General features: G+C 38.9%; 1 protein-coding gene across 1 annotated transcript; it reads left to right on the top strand.

Moving 5' to 3' along the window:
* Positions 1 to 1,331: 1,331 nt before the first annotated feature.
* LOC136404108 (selection and upkeep of intraepithelial T-cells protein 6-like) lies at positions 1,332 to 3,311 on the top strand. Its single transcript, XM_066383583.1, has one exon. It carries the CDS (start codon positions 1,332 to 1,334, stop codon positions 3,309 to 3,311), a length of 1,980 nt encoding a protein of 659 aa, XP_066239680.1.
* The last annotated feature ends 15,274 nt before the right edge of the window (positions 3,312 to 18,585 follow it).

Here is an 18,585-nt window from a genome sequence, read left to right as displayed (position 1 = left end):
ATTTCAATAGAGTAAAGGAAATCAGGATGAAAATATTAGGGGCAAGCGATTTCAAGAAATGCCTGGAAGGTGAAACATTGGATAGGGAGCGCCCCCTAAGGCTGAGGGGAGGAGCCACGGGACAGAAGACCGGCAGGGGCGTGGTCGGGAGTGCGGAGCACAGCTCCCGAGCTTTGGGAGCATAGTCGGTGCCTGGGAAATTTCCAGTGCTCTGGGGAACTGCCAACAGCCCAGACTACTACCCTGCCCTGCCCTGGTTTGCCGAAGAGCCAACAGTCGTGTGCTTATCTTTGGCAGAAACACCGTTTCCTACAAGCAAAGCAGCAAACACACCCTGGGAAACCCAGAGCGGCTGGCTTGGGAAAAGCCACTACAGGACAAAGGCTTCCTTATTTTCGTATTTTTGCATTCCTAGAAAGTAAGAATCTCACTCCCCAAAGCCTGTTGGCTAACAAGATTGTATTGTCTGTAACGGTCACAGGTGTTTAAAATCATCTTATTCTAAGTATAAAGGGAGCCCAAGCCCACTAGACAGTGAGGAAGTGCCGACAGCACTTGTAGTGCCGGTGAAACACTGCACTGCAACGCCGGAAGTGCACTGGGGACAATTCAGACAAAGTGTTCAACTTCAACATGGTTTTAAATTTTTTTACTTTATTTATTTTAGTGAGGAGAGAGAGAGAAAGGGGAAGGAGCAGGAAGCATCAACAAAGAGAGAGAGAGAGAGAGAGAGAGAGAGAGAAAGGGGAAGGAGCAGGAAGCATCAACTCCCATATGAGCCTTGACCAGGCAAGCCCAGGGTTTCGAACCGGCAACCTCAGTGTTCCAGGTCGACACTTTATTTACAGCGCCACCACTGGCCAGGCTAATTTCAGCATATTTTACATCAAATAAAAATGAGAAACCTAAACCAAAGCCTAAGCACTTAATTTTAACTACGTCTCCTAGTGGAATGGAATAGGGGGAAAAAAAGTACAGTAATGAAACGGAAAAGGATTCTAACTACAAAAATAATAACTCACAGGAGTTAACCGGGCACTTCATAATTTATCTTCTTCATATTCTAAAAGGTAACATTTGAACTAACAAAGGTAAACATAGACTAAGGAACAAAAACTTCAGGAAAAATTGTGCATAATTATCGAGAGTTGAATACTAACTAACTTACATGATTTAGCCTCATGTAAACATTAAAGAAAGTAATAAAGCTAGAAATTGATGTTTTTCTAAATTTAATAATCTCTCAGTACATATTCCCAGGTACTATTAAACTGAATTTTCAAAGTGAATGAATTAAAACCACCGCCACCAGAACAGCTAAAATTAAGAGGATGGGCAACCACAGTGTTAGCGAGGACTCAGAACAGAAAGCTCTTGCACAGATGATGGAGGTGGTGGGCAACCAAAGTGCTAGCGAGGACTCAGAACAGAAAGCTCTTGCACAGATGATGGAGGTGGTGGGCAACCAAAGTGCTAGCGAGGACTCAGAACAGAAAGCTCTTGAACAGATGATGGAGGTGGTGGGCATCTACAGTGTTAGCGAGGACTCAGAACAGAAAGCTCTTGCACAGATGATGGAGGTGGTGGGCAACCACAGCGTTAGCGAGGACTCAGAACAGAAAGCTCTTGCACAGATGATGGAGGTGGTGGGACACCACAGTGTTAGCGAGGACTCAGAACAGAAAGCCCTTGCACAGATGATGGAGGTGGTGGGCAACCACAGTGTTAGCGAGGACTCAGAACAGAAAGCCCTTGCACAGATGATGGAGGTGGTGGGCAACCAAAGTGCTAGCGAGGACTCAGAACAGAAAGCTCTTGCACAGATGATGGAGGTGGTGGGCAACCAAAGTGCTAGCGAGGACTCAGAACAGAAAGCTCTTGAACAGATGATGGAGGTGGTGGGCATCTACAGTGTTAGCGAGGACTCAGAACAGAAAGCTCTTGCACAGATGATGGAGGTGGTGGGCAACCACAGCGTTAGTGAGGACTCAGAACAGAAAGCTCTTGCACAGATGATGGAGGTGGTGGGCAACCACAGCGTTAGCGAGGACTCAGAACAGAAAGCTTTTGCACAGATGATGGAGGTGGTGGGCAACCACAGTGTTAGCGAGGACTCAGAACAGAAAGCCCTTGCACAGATGATGGAGGTGGTGGGCAACCACAGCGTTAGTGAGGACTCAGAACAGAAAGCTCTTGCACAGATGATGGAGGTGACGGGCAGCCACAGTGTTAGCGAGGACTCAGAACAGAAAGCTCTTGCACAGATGATGGAGGTGGTGGGACACCACAGTGTTAGCGAGGACTCAGAACAGAAAGCCCTTGCACAGATGATGGAGGTGGTGGGCAACCACAGTGTTAGCGAGGACTCAGAACAGAAAGCTTTTGCACAGATGATGGAGGTGGTGGGCATCTACAGTGTTAGCAAGGACTCAGAACAGAAAGCCCTTGCACAGATGATGGAGGTGGTGGGCAACCACAGCGTTAGCGAGGACTCAGAACAGAAAGCCCTTGCACAGATGATGGAGGTGGTGGGCAACCAAAGTGCTAGCGAGGACTCAGAACAGAAAGCTCTTGCACAGATGATGGAGGTGGTGGGCAACCAAAGTGCTAGCGAGGACTCAGAACAGAAAGCTCTTGAACAGATGATGGAGGTGGTGGGCATCTACAGTGTTAGCGAGGACTCAGAACAGAAAGCTCTTGCACAGATGATGGAGGTGGTGGGCAACCACAGCGTTAGTGAGGACTCAGAACAGAAAGCTCTTGCACAGATGATGGAGGTGGTGGGCAACCACAGCGTTAGCGAGGACTCAGAACAGAAAGCTTTTGCACAGATGATGGAGGTGGTGGGCAACCACAGTGTTAGCGAGGACTCAGAACAGAAAGCCCTTGCACAGATGATGGAGGTGGTGGGCAACCACAGCGTTAGTGAGGACTCAGAACAGAAAGCTCTTGCACAGATGATGGAGGTGACGGGCAGCCACAGTGTTAGCGAGGACTCAGAACAGAAAGCCCTTGCACAGATGATGGAGGTGGTGGGCAACCACAGCGTTAGTGAGGACTCAGAACAGAAAGCTCTTGCACAGATGATGGAGGTGGTGGGCAACCAAAGTGCTAGCGAGGACTCAGAACAGAAAGCTCTTGCACAGATGATGGAGGTGGTGGGCAGCCACACTGCTAGCGAGGACTCAGAACAGAAAGCTCTTGCACAGATGCTGGAGGTGACAACTGGAACAGCCACTTTAGAGAAGTCTTTAGACATACAACTAATAGGCAATGATCTGACTCCCTACAACCCACTCACAGGTACATAACCCCCAAAACAGGCTCACACGCACCCCTGAAGACACGTGCAATAGTGATTGTCATGGCTTTACTTACAACAACCAAAACTAGAAAGTACTCCGATGTCTGTCTCTCAAGTGGATAAATCGAACATAGTATATCTATATATTGAAATGCTATAATGTAATACATATGTGAAGCTGCTATACAAACCCAGCTGCACAAATCTCACAAATACAACACAGGCCGCAATAATACATACATACTATATAGTCCATTTATGTAAAGTTTAAAAAAACCCAGCAAACTAAAATATAGAAAGGAGTCGTATATTCTTAGCTTGTAAGTAGGCTTGCAAACATAGGGTTTGGTAATATAAAGAAAAAAACATAATTATTTTAAAAGTCAGAAGTCAGAATAGAGGTTAGTTTTCTGGCAGGACAAAGAGTGTTGTGATTGGGAGCGGACCACAGGGCATTTTTGGCATAATGCTATTATTTTGATTCTTTGTGAAACAGTGGTTATAGGAGTACAAAATAACATTATATACTATATTAAACTTTGCTTTTTTATTTTATGCATTTTCTATGTTACTAAAAGTTAACAATGAAAATATTTACTAATAAAAGAACATCATAAATTTTTGTGAAAGACTTGCCTTAAAAGTGTTTTACAAGTATGCTGTTACATCTATTCTACAAGATAGGTTTAGTAATAGGTCAACTCCTTAGATAAATTCACCCGTATATATAGAATCGGACCATATTTCTGTATTAAACTGCAATTTCAAATTTCATGTGAAGATAAAGAAGTTAGTAGTATTCAATTTTCTATGAAAATTTAATTGAGAACATTTGTGTCTTTCATGAACTTATTTCTGAATGAAGACTATTTGTCTTTAACTCTTCATTTGCAAAGTTTAACTCCTATAAGATGTATATGCTTTTTATTCTTTAAAGCTACTCAAATTAATTTAAAGTTTAAGTATTTTGTTTATCCATCTACTCCTTCTCTTATTTAGTTATTCAACAAACATTAACTGGAACTTAAAATATAGAAACCCACAGGCCCCCTGCTCTCCTAAATCCTATCTGGTCAGGGAGAGAGAGAGCCGAACAGAATACACTGTGCATGAACACTGAGTTGTTATTCAGTGTAACTGTTAAGGCATCACGAGGTTAATCTGGAAACTTCAAGAAGAGAGGAGTGTGGCCACTCATCTGCTTTAAGAGGGCCAGAGGCGACTTTGCAGAAAATCTGACATTAAAACTGAATTTTAAGTCTGAATTATTCAATTTGAAGAAGATTTCTTGAGTCAGCAGAATGAAAGTTCTGCAAAAAAAAAAAATCAGTATCTATTACAAGATTATAAAAAAAAAATATGGCCTTGGGAACCGTTTGGTGAATTATTGTAAATATAACCTTTTGATGCCATGAGCTCTAACAATGCTTAAACTCAGGACATCAAAATGATCTAGAACTACTTTATGAAGAAATTTCTTTAGATGGCATATATGATTATTAAAGTTGATATATGAACAAAGTCTATCATCCAAGGGCATCTCATTTATACAAAAATTGAAATCTCTTGCATCAGATACAAATCTACTATGTGCACATCTTACACCACTAAATGTTTATGTGATGGGCAAATTCAACCACATGATGGATACTAAAAAGCAATTGAATAGAAGGACTTGAAAATCTGTAATCAGCTGACGATAATCTACTTTGACAATAATGACACGAGGTTTGTTTTCTGTGAAGGGGAATGCCCAGCTTATTGGAAATTTAGATTTCACAATTTCCATAGGTTAATAAAGAAAAATTTCAGCTTAATTTAAACACTAAATACATTTTAAACTGAAAGGAGTCTAGAAGAGAGTAACTAGTATTTCCAGGTTACAATTAATTACAAAAGAATTATCAGTTATAATAATTATTAATTATTAAATGATCTTTAGAAAGAATACCTGACCTAGAACACTGAGGTAGCTGGTTTGAAATCCTGAGCTTGCCTGGTCAAGGTACATATGGGAGTTGATGCCTCCTGTTCCTCTCTTCATTCTCTCTCTCTCTCTCTTTTTTTCTCCCTCTCTCTCTTCTCTCTAAAATAAATAAAATCTTAAAAGAAATTTTTTAAATAAAAATTACCTGTCTAATTGGTAGTTAAATTCAAAGGACATAAATCCTATATATGTGATAATGAAGAAATGATTTTGCTTTTGCTGTAATACTGAGACGGGCAGACTTAAAGGCCCCTTTAGGCTCTAGGAGCCATGAATATCTTGCTTCACATAGATCACAGGTAGATAGCTTCTGCAAGAACCTAATAGATCCCCTTGATCTGGGAATGCACTGACTTAGGAAGAAGTCTGTATTTGTTTACACTGGCAGATGAAGTGAGCTTGGAGCTTAATTTACACAGTGAAGAAAAAGGTTCTATCATTAGAGATATATCTAGAGGCTAGAAAGTCCAAGAGCAAGTAGTGGGCAGCTTCAGTGACTGCTAAGAGACCACTTTCAGGATTATAGATGGCCCTCTATTCCTGGCTGTCTTTAGATGACTGAAGGGACAAGAGAGCTCCTTCAAATTCTTTCATTCCGGTTCTGACCCCATTCACGAGGACTCTGTCCGAAAGACTGAGTCACCTCCCAGAGGCTTCATCCACCTCAGATGCCATCACGCTGCAGATGGAGTTCCAGTGTATGAGCTTGGCGGGTGTATCAACACCCAACCCAATGCAGAATTCATTCGCTCGAACTGGGACATATGAAACAGCCACAGCCACAAAATCCATTTGGTTTTAGCGGGGTCAGAAGACTTTTAGCTAAAGCTCAGAGAAGGTAGAACAATGCAGGCAGCGGTAGAGAAAGATCTGCTGTAACTGATGGGGATAACGAAAACCAGGTTAGAGGCACAGCCGCCGAAGGAGGCTAGCATCTGAGGGAAGGTCACGTCAGTCATTCTCCTCAGTTTCTAAGAATAGCTTCCATTTAAGCAAGGGAAGGAAAGCCATCAGAAGAGAGAGTTTGGGGTGGAAAAATTGTCAATTATAATTATTCAAAATATTTCATACTTGGGATAAAAGCAATTAAGTTAATTGGGTTGATAATAAAAACGTATTGTCTTCAGCATTTTAAGCACTGATATAATTCATAACCAACAAGTACTAGACTATTGAAAAAGCACTTCATGTCACAGATTTCTGTTGTGAGATATAAAAATCTACTGAATAGTCACAAAGTCCTCTAGGAAATCAATGGCAACTCCAGTGTGCACAGAGTTATTAATTAACCTGTGATGTGCACGTCCATTCATTCATCCTTTTATGTTATATGTAATATATACATAATGATATGTGCATGTATTTATACACGTACAGTGTATGCTTAAATAGAGTGTACAAATTCGCCTTTTCACACACCTATAAATGTGAGGAATTAGAGGAAAAATTACAAATGTGGGCATGGCTTGCTAGTAGTTTAACCTAAGCCAGCTAACGTTCCCATAGGGAGAATCTGGGGAGTCTATTTCTTGGCAAAATTCTCATTTGTATTCAAAATTAAGAGTATATTGAAATCAAATTTAAAAAGTGTCATTGTGTTACTTGTCGTTCTCCTGACACATGCTGCTTCCATCTCTGATCTTACACATACCAAGTTTTCCCTGTCAGGAAAATGTACCTGTTTTCATCCATCCACCACGGACCATGGGACCGGGACACGGTGAGTACCGGCTCTCTTCCTCTGTGCTTCTTTATTGCACTGCCCCTGGCGATGTAGCAGCAACACAACAATAACCAAGTTGCCCACTCTGCAGTTTTCCTCACTGGTTTTAATAGTAAAGATAATGGAGAAAATAGAGCATAGCGCCTATGAAAAAGGACTAGGGATCAGAACACCAGAGCTTGGATTCTGCTCTCAGTGCTCATAAACTCTACGATCTTGCCATTTCTGTACAAAGTGCCAGCAAATAGAATTATCAAGCTGCTTCATAACATTATAATGAGGAAAAATATGAAGCACTTAACACAACACCTGGCATGTAATAGACATCCAATAATCTTTAGCTGCTGTAATGATGTTAACAACGACTGATGTTTGAGGCTTCACCAGCGGCAGTCACGTGTCCTGTCGCTAATGGGCCCACCTCCCCACAGAAAACAACGGCTTGCTTGATGTCCACTTCTTGTGATAGTCAAGTGGTTTTACCCCATAAGACACATTGTATTTGAGCTTTCTTCTTAGTTTTGCCCTCGTTTTTGCATCTCCACGCTGAGGTTTAAGAACATGGGGACTGGACTGGAATGGAACAGAGGGGCTCTATGTACGTGACCAAGAGGCCTGAACTCACACTGCCATTAAGGACACTTGAATAAAGGAAGAAAACAAGAAGGCACAGGGACGGGGATGATGTACCTCCAACAAACTTGTATTTACCAAGCAACGCAGCATCTATATGCTGGGATGTCACAGAAAGAAAATATACGTGTAAGCTGTAAGAAACTTCTTTGGGATTCAGAAGGTTCAGTAGGACATAAAGGATAAGGAGAAATGAGCAGCAGCATCAAGACTTTTGATTTAATATGTAAATACAGAACTCTACAGGTTTTGAACAACACGCATATGTGTGTGCGCACGTGTGCGTGTGTTCTGTGTTTATAGAATGTTTTTACAAATCCATCATTTATTTGGACACACACACAAAAATATTTTAACAGCTTTTTAAAAGTGTAGTTTACAAATGAAGATATTTACTTGGAAAATAAACAATAATAACCAGATGGAAGTGCCCCCTTGAATCCTTACCAGCCGGAGAATGATGAGAAGGCTAACACTTCCCAAGAACACAGATGTGGCACTGTACACTCTGTTCTAAGAATAAACTCGGTGGCCCTAAATGCTTTATTTATTAAAGAGGAAAGTCAAGAAAGCAGAACTTAGTAGAAACGAAAGCACTGGCCAGAAAACTGCAGAATATAACAAAACACACAAGATGGAAGAACTAATAAGGTGAACACCTGAAATTAATGGAATAGAAAAAGAAAAAACAGTAGGGAAAATATATAAAACCTAGTATGTGTTTGAAAAATAAACACTCTACAAGCCAGATTAATATTTTTTAAATGGCAATGAGCTAAACAGGGTTATTAGGAATAAAACCAGATAAATAAGTAGCAATATGGGACAGATTAAAAGTTGAAAAACTACTATGCGCTTTGATGGGAACCAATTTGAAATCTTAGAGTAGATGGGGGGTTTCTGTGTGTGTTCCTCAGATGAACTCCAGAAGCCTTAGAATGTTCCAGTAGCTCTATATGCAGGGCTGAGAAGGGAGGCAGGTTAAATATGCGCCACTGAGAAGGGCGGAAGAGCCTCGGGCTCCCAGGTGAGGACACAATCCTTCCGGGGGCCAGTTTCCATTCCATTTCCAATGTCTCTGCGCCCAGGAAAAGAAAGTTCTCTTTGTTTGACAATCTCCTGCAATTTTTGATTAAAAACTGAAAATTTGAGACCATTCTCACTTACTGTATAAGCAAACATTCTAATTAAAAGATTAGCACAAAACTGGGTTAAATCAATAATACATTATTACCAGGTGGGATTTATTTGAAATGATTTTAACCCAGTTCTGTATAAATTTGATGAATTTTCCAGTTAATGTCAGAACAGGTTTTCATGTTGTTGTATTTTAATTTTTACAGATATTAAAAAAATATTTGCAGAGAACAAAAAATGTTAAAAATAGCTATGAAAATAGTAGGGTGTGTGTGTGTGTGTGTGTGTGTGTGTGTGTGTGTGTGTGTGATGGGCTTCTCTTACCAGGATTCAGGCGACACTTTAATGCCATGTCACATAGATATGGGAATGTGAAAAACATCACTGGAACAGAATAGAGCAAACAAAAAGAGACACCTATATATTTAGTATATGAAAAAATTGATGTTTCCAATCTGTGTGCAAGGTATGGGTCCTTAATAACTTGCTTACACAACTGATGGTTCATGTGAAATGGAATGTAAATGAATTTCTATCTCTTACTATATAAAAACTTAAACACTGCATGGATTAAAAGTGAAATATGAAGACTAAAATGATTAAAATCCTTCAAAAATATACACCACAATTCTATTCAAAATATGAACTACCTCACAACAGTATAAATAATCTGCAGCTATATTCGTAAGGGTGAACACATTCCACAAAGTGAAGAGTGAACCGAATATGCTGAGCAAGACCCTGTGCACGAGCCCATTCACACCAGGGCTCCACACAGAACGAAGCAATGCCTTGCACACTCATGTGCACATGTGGTTCAAGGCTTAAGCTAAAGCAAAAGGAGTATTCACACAAAACTGTGAGATATTAATTACAATTACCTATGGGGGAAGGATGGGGCATGATTGGGAGAGGGAGAATATGTTATTCTAATTGAGCTGTGAGCTGTGTGTGTTCATTACATTCAAACTGTACATATTTGTTATATATATATATGTGTGTGTGTGTGTGTGTATATATATACACACACACGCTTATTGAGTATATATATGTATATATATCAGTGTTATAAAAATTTGGAGGACTACATGTATGCCTAAGAAGTTGGGAAGAATTTCTTAAGTAAGAATGGAAATCCATTCTTCTTGTAGTAAATATATAAGAGGTAGGCAAAAGTAGGCTTACAGTTGTGATTACCTGAAACAGAATTTATTCTTGTATTATTGCAGGGGTCCCCAAACTATGACCTGCAGGCCACATGTGGTCCCCTGAGGCCATTTATCTGTCCCCCGTCGCACTTCCGCAAGGGGCACCTCTTTCATTGGTGGTCAGTGAGAGGAGCACATTGACCACCTCATTAGCCAAAAGCAGGCCCATAGTTCCCATTGAAATACTGGTCAGTTTGTTAATTTAAATTTACTTGTTCTTTATTTTAAATATTGTATTTGTTCCCATTTTGTTTATTTTACTTTATAATAAGATATGTGCAGTGTGCATAGGGATTTGTTCATGTTTTTTTTTTTATATTCCAGCCCTCAAACGATCTGAGGGACAGTGAACTGGCCCCTGTGTAAAAAGTTTGGGGACCCCTGTATTATTTTTTTCCCTATGAACTGTAAGCCTACTTTTGTCTACTGCTATTCTTGTCTAAATACATATAAATGTATTCTGAACGGCAAATCATGTCATGAACAAATGTAACATACAAAGTATAAATTTGGGAAAATAAAGTGTACAGGGGTTATATATAATACAACAAGCTTTTTCACATTAAGCAACATAGATAAATAATTTAATAAAATGGAAAAAAAGACAAGAATGAGCAGTATATTTTTAAAAATCACAAAAAAATTGATTGGCAAGTATATAAAATAATATTCAAACACATTAGCTCTTAGGTGAAGGCAAATTAAAGCAAAATGGGATGTCATTTTTCACTCATTAGCTGGAAAATAAATTAATAATAGCCAAAACTTATGCTAGCAAAGATATGTGATAAAAAATAGTCTCACGTATTGCTGATAAAACTGTGTACGACCTTTAGGGAAAGCAATTCTGAAGAATATTTCAGGAAAATAATACAGAAATTTTACATCTGGGAAAATATGCCATGAAAATAAATACCCTGTTATGGAATGATATTTGATCAAGATTTTTATTACAACATTGTCCCCAGTGGTGGAGGGGGACTGGAGACAGAATGAATGTTCATAAACAAAGGAAAGGTTGAATAATTTATAGCTTATTCACACAATGGAATATTATGCAGCCAATTAAAATTTATGTAAACCAATTGACTTGGAGCGAAGTCGAAGTACGTTTAAGAAAAAAAAAAGCAAACTCAACCCATTGCGTTGTTCTGTAAAACTAATGTAAGAGCCCACTTTATGTCCAGTATAGACATGGTCACACAAGGTGAGACTAGGCTGAAAGAATCCTGAAGGAATGCAGGCAGGTCGTCATCCACAGAGGCCACCAGAGGCAGAGAGAGGGACAATGTGGGTACAGAACAGATGGGGCAGCTGCAAGGGAGCTCCTAAAATTAAATGAGCAGCTGACACTAAAAAATCCAAGCCGTAGTGATCAGGTGACCATGTCTGCGTTTTTATATAAAATTATATGTGTATATAATGCAATTTAAAAACATGGTATTAAAATAGGGTAGCTCTATTTCTCAGGGAAAAATAACTTTTCCCTTATTGCCTAACAGATATAGAAATGGATAAATATAGAACTAATCCACAATAAGAAAAACAATTTAAAAAGCAAGGAATTCAGGGTGTAAGAAGGATTTTTGGCAAGATCAAAATATGTATTTTATTTACTTTCACTGATTCTATCCATAAAGTTCAACATTTCACATGCTGGAACAATTCCATTCAAATAGAGGAACCATATTTTAAAAAATATATACACACAAACAAAATTAGAAATGGTTTGTAATAAAAATAGTTACGTTTCTGAATGTCCTGGTAGGAATTAACACACAAAAAAAATCTAATTGCAAAAATTAAGTATCAGAATTATTGCTAATTAATGGAAATGAAGAGCTAATGCTTCAGGTTTTTTAGTCAGTTCTCTGATTAGCATAGTTGATCTCTAATTGTTTGTTCAAATCTTATGCCACCTCTTTTCTGATTAAGATCACTTAACCAAGCATTCATTCATTTGACTCTATTATCAAATCCCTCTATCAGTTCTCTGTAAAAAACTGGCTGGTAATTTTACATCAATAATGTAACGAGATTTCGTTAGTTCCCTTGTTTTAGAGTTGAGAAGTATGCTCTTTATATTTATGCACCTGCAACGATGCAATAATTATTTTCTGTGTTATAATTGCAATATGTAGTTAACTCCATATTTCTCATCTAAACGCTAGAATGCATTTATATATATATATTTTTTTAATTTGGTAAACGTATCTGTAGTCTTCAAACTTGTGGGTTTGTAATGCATTTTTCTTGTACACAAATGAGTAATAAAAATATTTAGTAAGTTTGTCTTAGTTCTCAAAAGATTAACTATTTACACTGACTCTGATGTATATACCTAATATAATCTAATGTAAACTAATTTTGAGTCCTTCAAAGGTATGTCTATAAGGCCTCTTATTATTAATAATAAGCATGTGACATTTTCTGGACTACACACAAACACACACGTGTATACATACCACTGAATCGCATATTTTTGTATATTCTCATCTTAACTAGAGAGCATCAAAGCCAGGCTTTAGATAAAGCACATACATTATGGGATTATGGAAACGCTATGTGCCTTTAAGGAATGTGGAGTGACTTGACTTTAAGGAGGATGTGAAGGCTGGTTCGGCAGTTATATACTGAATGACGTAGGAGTTCTAAGTCCTTCGGGTTTCAGTCCCACAGGGTGGATGTAATGGGCATCCCGCCAAGCCTAGCGTTTTGTCTGACAAATGCTGGTTATTCTGATCCTTAAACAGCCTGGTCCTCAAATCAATCCAGTTATACTCATTTTATTTCTTAATGCATCACTATAAAAATCACCTTCTGAAAATAAGTCCCAGTGGAAATTTCTTTTTCTGTTCAGGTGTAAAGAAAAAGTACTTTGTGGCTCTATGGAGCTCCCTGTAGAAGGCAGGGGTTATTGCTCTCTGCCTCTACCTTCCAGAGGAACGTCTCGTGTTGTGGTGATAGAACTAAGCCAAACAAAAAAAAAAGGGTCCCAGCACTCTGACAAGGCTTCCACAGAAGCATAGAAAATACTGTGGAGGATTATTCTTCCTTTGGGACAATGCCATGAGCTTTCATTATAAAGGTATTATCAAAAGTACAGTGACATCCAGGGAATGGAAAGACAACCCACAGCCAAAACATACAAAGAACTTTGAAAACTCAACACAAAGGAAATGAACAATTAAATTGGCCAACAGTCAAACATCTTAACAGACACATCACTAAAGACGTTTTACAGATGGCACATATGCTATAAAAATACTCAATTTCTCATACCATTAGGGAATTGGAGTTAAAACAGCAGTGAGACACCACCACACACCTATCTGAACAAAGACAATCCAAAGCACGGACAACACCACCAAAGGCTGCTGCGAATATGCAAACAACCTGAACTCTCACTCATCGCTGGAGGGAGTGCATGGTCCTGCTGCTGTGACAGCCACTCTGGGGGCTTCTTCCGAAACTAAACGTACCCTACCAGCAACTGTTCTCCTAGGTATTCACCCAGAGGAGCTGAAAACTTAACGTCTGCACAGAGAGCAGCACTGATATGTACAGCAGCTTTATTCATAGTCACCAAAACATGGAAGCAACCAAGGTGTCCTTCAGCAGGACATGAGTAAGTAAACTGGCCCATCAACACAATGAACTATTAATTAGCACTACAAAGAAAGAGCCTGTCAAGACATTAGTAAACCTTCAATGCATCTTATGGTGTGTAAGGAGTCAAACTGAAAAGGTGAGATACTAGAGGATTCCAACGAAGTGGCCTTCTGGCAGAAGTGAGACTAGGGAGACGTCAAAAAGAGGAGTGGTTGGTTTGTAGGAGTTAGGGTGGAAGAAAGGATGAATGGAGAGGCAGTGAAACCATTCTTCATGTACTAGACTGGTGGATACATGTCATTACACATCTGTCAATACCCACACACCAAGCGTGAAGCCTAAAGTAAACTATGGAATTTGGGTGATGATGAGATGTCAACGTCGGGTCACTGATTGTCACAAATGTCCCGCCCTGGTGTGGGATGTTGATGTGAGAGGGTGCTTGAGGGTGTTGGGGTAAGACGTATGTAGGAACTCTGTTTTCTGCTCAATTTTGCTGTGATTATAAAACTTTTCTAAAAAATAAAGTACATTTACAAACGTACAGTGACTTTTGAACTACGTTTTCATTAGATGTTTTTAAAATATGGTGCCTCATACAACAACCAAGACTACTCTAGGTTGTCCTTACAGTTACAGTATCAAGAATCGTGTTTTACAATTAACAAGGAACTAGATTGAATCCAAAGAAATCAATGACTCTGACTTTTTTGACCTCCGAGAGGGCAACTTAATGGGCTAAAATATATAAAATATACGTAGTTAAAAATCACTTAAAAACAAGTGCTATCCCGACAAATCGACGAACCCGTGGACCCCATTTTTTTTTTTTTAGAGAGGAGAGAGAGACAGAGAGAGACAGAGAGGAGAGAGAGACGGGGGGCAGGAGCTGGAAGCATCAACTCCCATATGTGCCTTGACCAGGCAAGCCCAGTGTTTCGAACCGGCGACCTCAGCATTTCCAGGTCGACGCTTTATCCACTGCGCCACCACAGGTCAGGCTGTGGACCCCATTTTCCTCACACCATGCATTCATTTGCCCTCTGCCTCACTTGATTCTGATCAGTATTTTGCTTGAAATTTTCTCTGTAGATAACAAGAATGTATTTAACTTTCATGTATACTGAAGAATATTCATATTGCAACCTCCTATCTGTTTTCATTGTCTCACTAAACTGTAAGTTTTTTGATGCTGAGGTGACACTTTGTCTAGATTTCATTTTCTATTCTGTTCTTAACTATGCCGACCTGCACCCAGTGACAAATTAAATGATATTTGCAATGATAATTGATGGCTATCTCTTCAGGAACCCTATCATAACTCACTGGATTTGTTTCTTGCCTGCAAGACACAGTGGCACACGAAAGTTCCCGGCAGGTTGGAGACTCCTTTCCAGCCCTGACCAATCACCTGGGCCACGTGAGGGATAGTCATCAGCTCTCGCTCTGAATAGAGCATCTGTCTGCTAGGCACGCACGAGGCCACGGAGAACATTCTCGGGAATGCCCAGAGGCGGCTTTTGGACATCTGGCAGCAATCTCTCTGTCTGTGCTTTGAGGCTAGAAGGTGACAGATGAGAGGATGTTTGACAACACCGCACAGTCACCACCGTAAATCCACGTGCGTGATGACGGGAATTTCAAGATCATCACGGAAGTATAATAAACTCAGCAATAGAACTTCCTTCTGGCTATGCAAGGATATTTAAAACATGACAATTCTTAAATGGCGTCAAAGAAAATTAGTGTATTTGAAATAGAAATTAAGCAACATGAAAGCCCATTTATGATAAAGTAAAAAATCTTATGGATGATCACATAATAGGGCTTTTTTCATTTTAGCTAATACCAACAATGCAGAGAAAAAATAATTTAGAGACTTTAATAGTTTTTAGTGCACTCCATTAAGCCATTACTGGTAAAATATCTAACTTTCCACATGGTTTATTAAAAAGTGAACTTATATTTTAATTATAGGCTATTGCTCTTATGTATAAATGAGACTGCATGTTTTTCGTTCTTTTTTTTTTCATTGATGTCATTGGGTGACACGGGTTAACATAATTTTACAAGTTTCAGGTGCCCAATTCTACGACACATCTCTGCACACCATATTGTGTGTTCAACCCCCCAAGTCAAGTCTTCGTCCATCACCATTTATGCCCACAGACCCCCTCCACAACCGCTGCTCCCAGAAGCCATCACACTGTCGCGGTTTCTGCTTTTTAGTCCTTTTGCTCTATCCCCTCCACTTCTGCATACATTTAAATGTGATATCTTAGCCTGAAACCGCTGTATTTGTCCATGAACAAAATAACTACCGTCTATTCCATCTAAGGAAAAGGAATGCTTTCTGTTGCTCAAACATCACTGCCAGTAAGACATATGTTAATGTCAGAAAATATTTTAAGAGACAATTAACATAAAACCCATTAGCTAGAACCCCTCCCCCCAGAGAGAGCCCAGGGAGGGCAGCGCGCACCAATGAAGGTTCGGCTGGGTTGAGTCAGTGATTTCCATGCGCCAATGAAGGTTCAGCTGGGTTGAGTCAGTGATCTCCATGCGCCAGACCGACTTCTGGCTCCGACTCCTAACTCCACTCAGTCTCTGTCACTGACCCTTGGCCATGTCCAACGACTCAAGCCGCAAACAGACTGAAACCAATTTGTTTTCCTTATGTTTTTAAAGCCACTTGCCTGGTATGCTAATTAGAAATAAATCGCTTGACCCATAAAGGAAGCGGCAGGAATCCTGAAATGGAGGCATTAGCCAACACTTCATGCTCCTTAGTGATGCCATTTTAAATATTTCAGACAGCCTATAAATAATTAAAACCTCACCACAGCAAATTATGTCCTATTATGCAAATAAATAGCCTCCTCCCCGGTTTCATTAAAGATTCTAAATGACAAGCAGAGCAGTTTAAACATAGCAAGGTAATGCAGTGAGGCGAGAAAGCTTTCAATATTTTTTTTTAATTGTTAGTGCCAAGTTTCATGTGGATTTTCACTCTAACACTTTAATTTGCATGAGCAAATAAACCTTTAATAAACCTTTTGTAAGTGGAGGAAATGCATCATCTAATTAAATTTGATTTGTTGTGAAACTGTTGTGACTCATGAATATTTAAGAACCACGAGCTCTCCCTTGTACTAAAAAAGGTACGCTATATTAGGTAAGGCAGCGATTTTTCAAGAAATTGACAGTCTCTGAGAGGTTGAAACTAATCAATAAACCTTTTGGATAAATTTTTCTATAAAACTGACAAATCTGCACATAATAAATTTCAACAGCATGCTCACACTTTCTAAGTCCACACTGTTTTGTGTATAATTTTCAAATCAATAATATCACAAACAGGTTGAATGTGAACATTTCAAAATTTGTCAAAAATGTTCAGTCTTCTTTTCTGTTTCTGCAAGGTGTGTTCTTCATACTACATTCAAAGAACCCCAAGGCTTATATAGGAGCTTATGATTATTGTAAACCACTGCAGGGAACAAAACAGTGTTTTTAGTTTTAAAATTCTGTGTATATCATACAGAAGTGCCCCAGAATAAAGAAAGAAGCCCTAGTCAGAATATATAAAGACCTCTGCCCATAGAGATTGTTAAAATATTACATTCCTCCAAAGCATATTCCCATGTTTCACCTTCAATTAAAACATTATAAATGTCAAAATAAAAGTTTCTATTACTGTTTTATGGGTCATTGGTTATTGAAGTAAGGTATGGTAATGTTACACATTAAGTAAAAAAAAAAAAATGGCTCAATAATCATTTTTAAAAATTTAAAAAGATCATCATGGACTTTACCATATTCTCCCAACTACCAAGCATCATTTTAATTTTCAACAGACAGATTGCTACTTATTTTGAAAAAGTATATTTGTTCCTCTCCATCCACTAAACTCTGCTCCTACCCTTTTATTCTTAATTGTGGTCTCATAAGATGAGGTCTCTGTTCTTTACGGTAGTTCTTCATAGGCTTTCGTCATTTTTCTTTTCACGTCTCATCAAGGTAATTTCTTAATCATTATTAATTTGGCTTTATTCTACCTTCAACTTTTCTGTCTTTTCCAACTCTCTCTTGTCATTCTCCTTTTGAATCAAAATGAATGAAGAAGAAAGTAAATCAATCAATGATCGCACACAGACAAGAGATTAAGAGGAAAGCTTTCCAGGGTTGTTTCTAGTTTGTGGATATTATGAACGTATCTACTATGAGCATTCAGGTGCAGACTAAAAGGTAGAGAATTCATTCTTCTGGGTTGTAGGGTAAATGCCAGTTTCTTTTTTTAAGAAATGTCTAAACTATTTTAGTCATTTTAATAGGTATGTAGTATCTCATTGTGCTTTTAATATGCATTTTCATAAGGGCTAGTGATTTTAAATATTTCATGTATTTTTTTCAGGATCTTGAGCAAAGTGACATTTTTAATTTTGATTCAACTTAAGTTATCATTTTTTTCTTTGATTGATCAGGATTTTGGTGTGAAGAGTAAAAACATTGTGCTTAGCCCTAGATCTCACATATTTATTCTTATGGTTTACTCTAAAAGTTTTACAGTTTTCCATGTTACACTGAAGGCTGTGACGGGTTTTGACTAAATTTTATATAAGTTGTGAGTTTTACATTCCGGTTTTTTTTTTTTTCTTTTTACTCATGAACTTTCAATTCCTCCAGTTTTATCTGTTGAAATACCTCTGCCCCTCCCCAACCATGAACTGAGCGCATCTGTCTGAGTTACTTGGGGTGCGTGTTCCCGTTCTGCTCCACTGGCCCGGGTGTCTCTTCTCCCAATGACAAAACTCTTGATGAACGTAAATATATACTGAGTAGTGACACTGGGTATTCCTATTCTGCCCACTTTATTCTTCCTTGTAAAGATTATGAGAGCTTTCCTAGGGCCTGCACATTTCCAGCTAAATTTATGAATAATCTCGAATAATCTTATCTAGATCTTTAAGAAATCATTTTG

This window comes from Saccopteryx leptura, chromosome 4 (assembly GCF_036850995.1).
Source record: "Saccopteryx leptura isolate mSacLep1 chromosome 4, mSacLep1_pri_phased_curated, whole genome shotgun sequence".
In the NCBI taxonomy this organism is placed as follows: Eukaryota; Metazoa; Chordata; class Mammalia; order Chiroptera; family Emballonuridae; genus Saccopteryx; species Saccopteryx leptura.
Note: the sequence above shows the minus strand (reverse complement) of the source record. Positions and strands in the feature narration are given on the sequence as shown.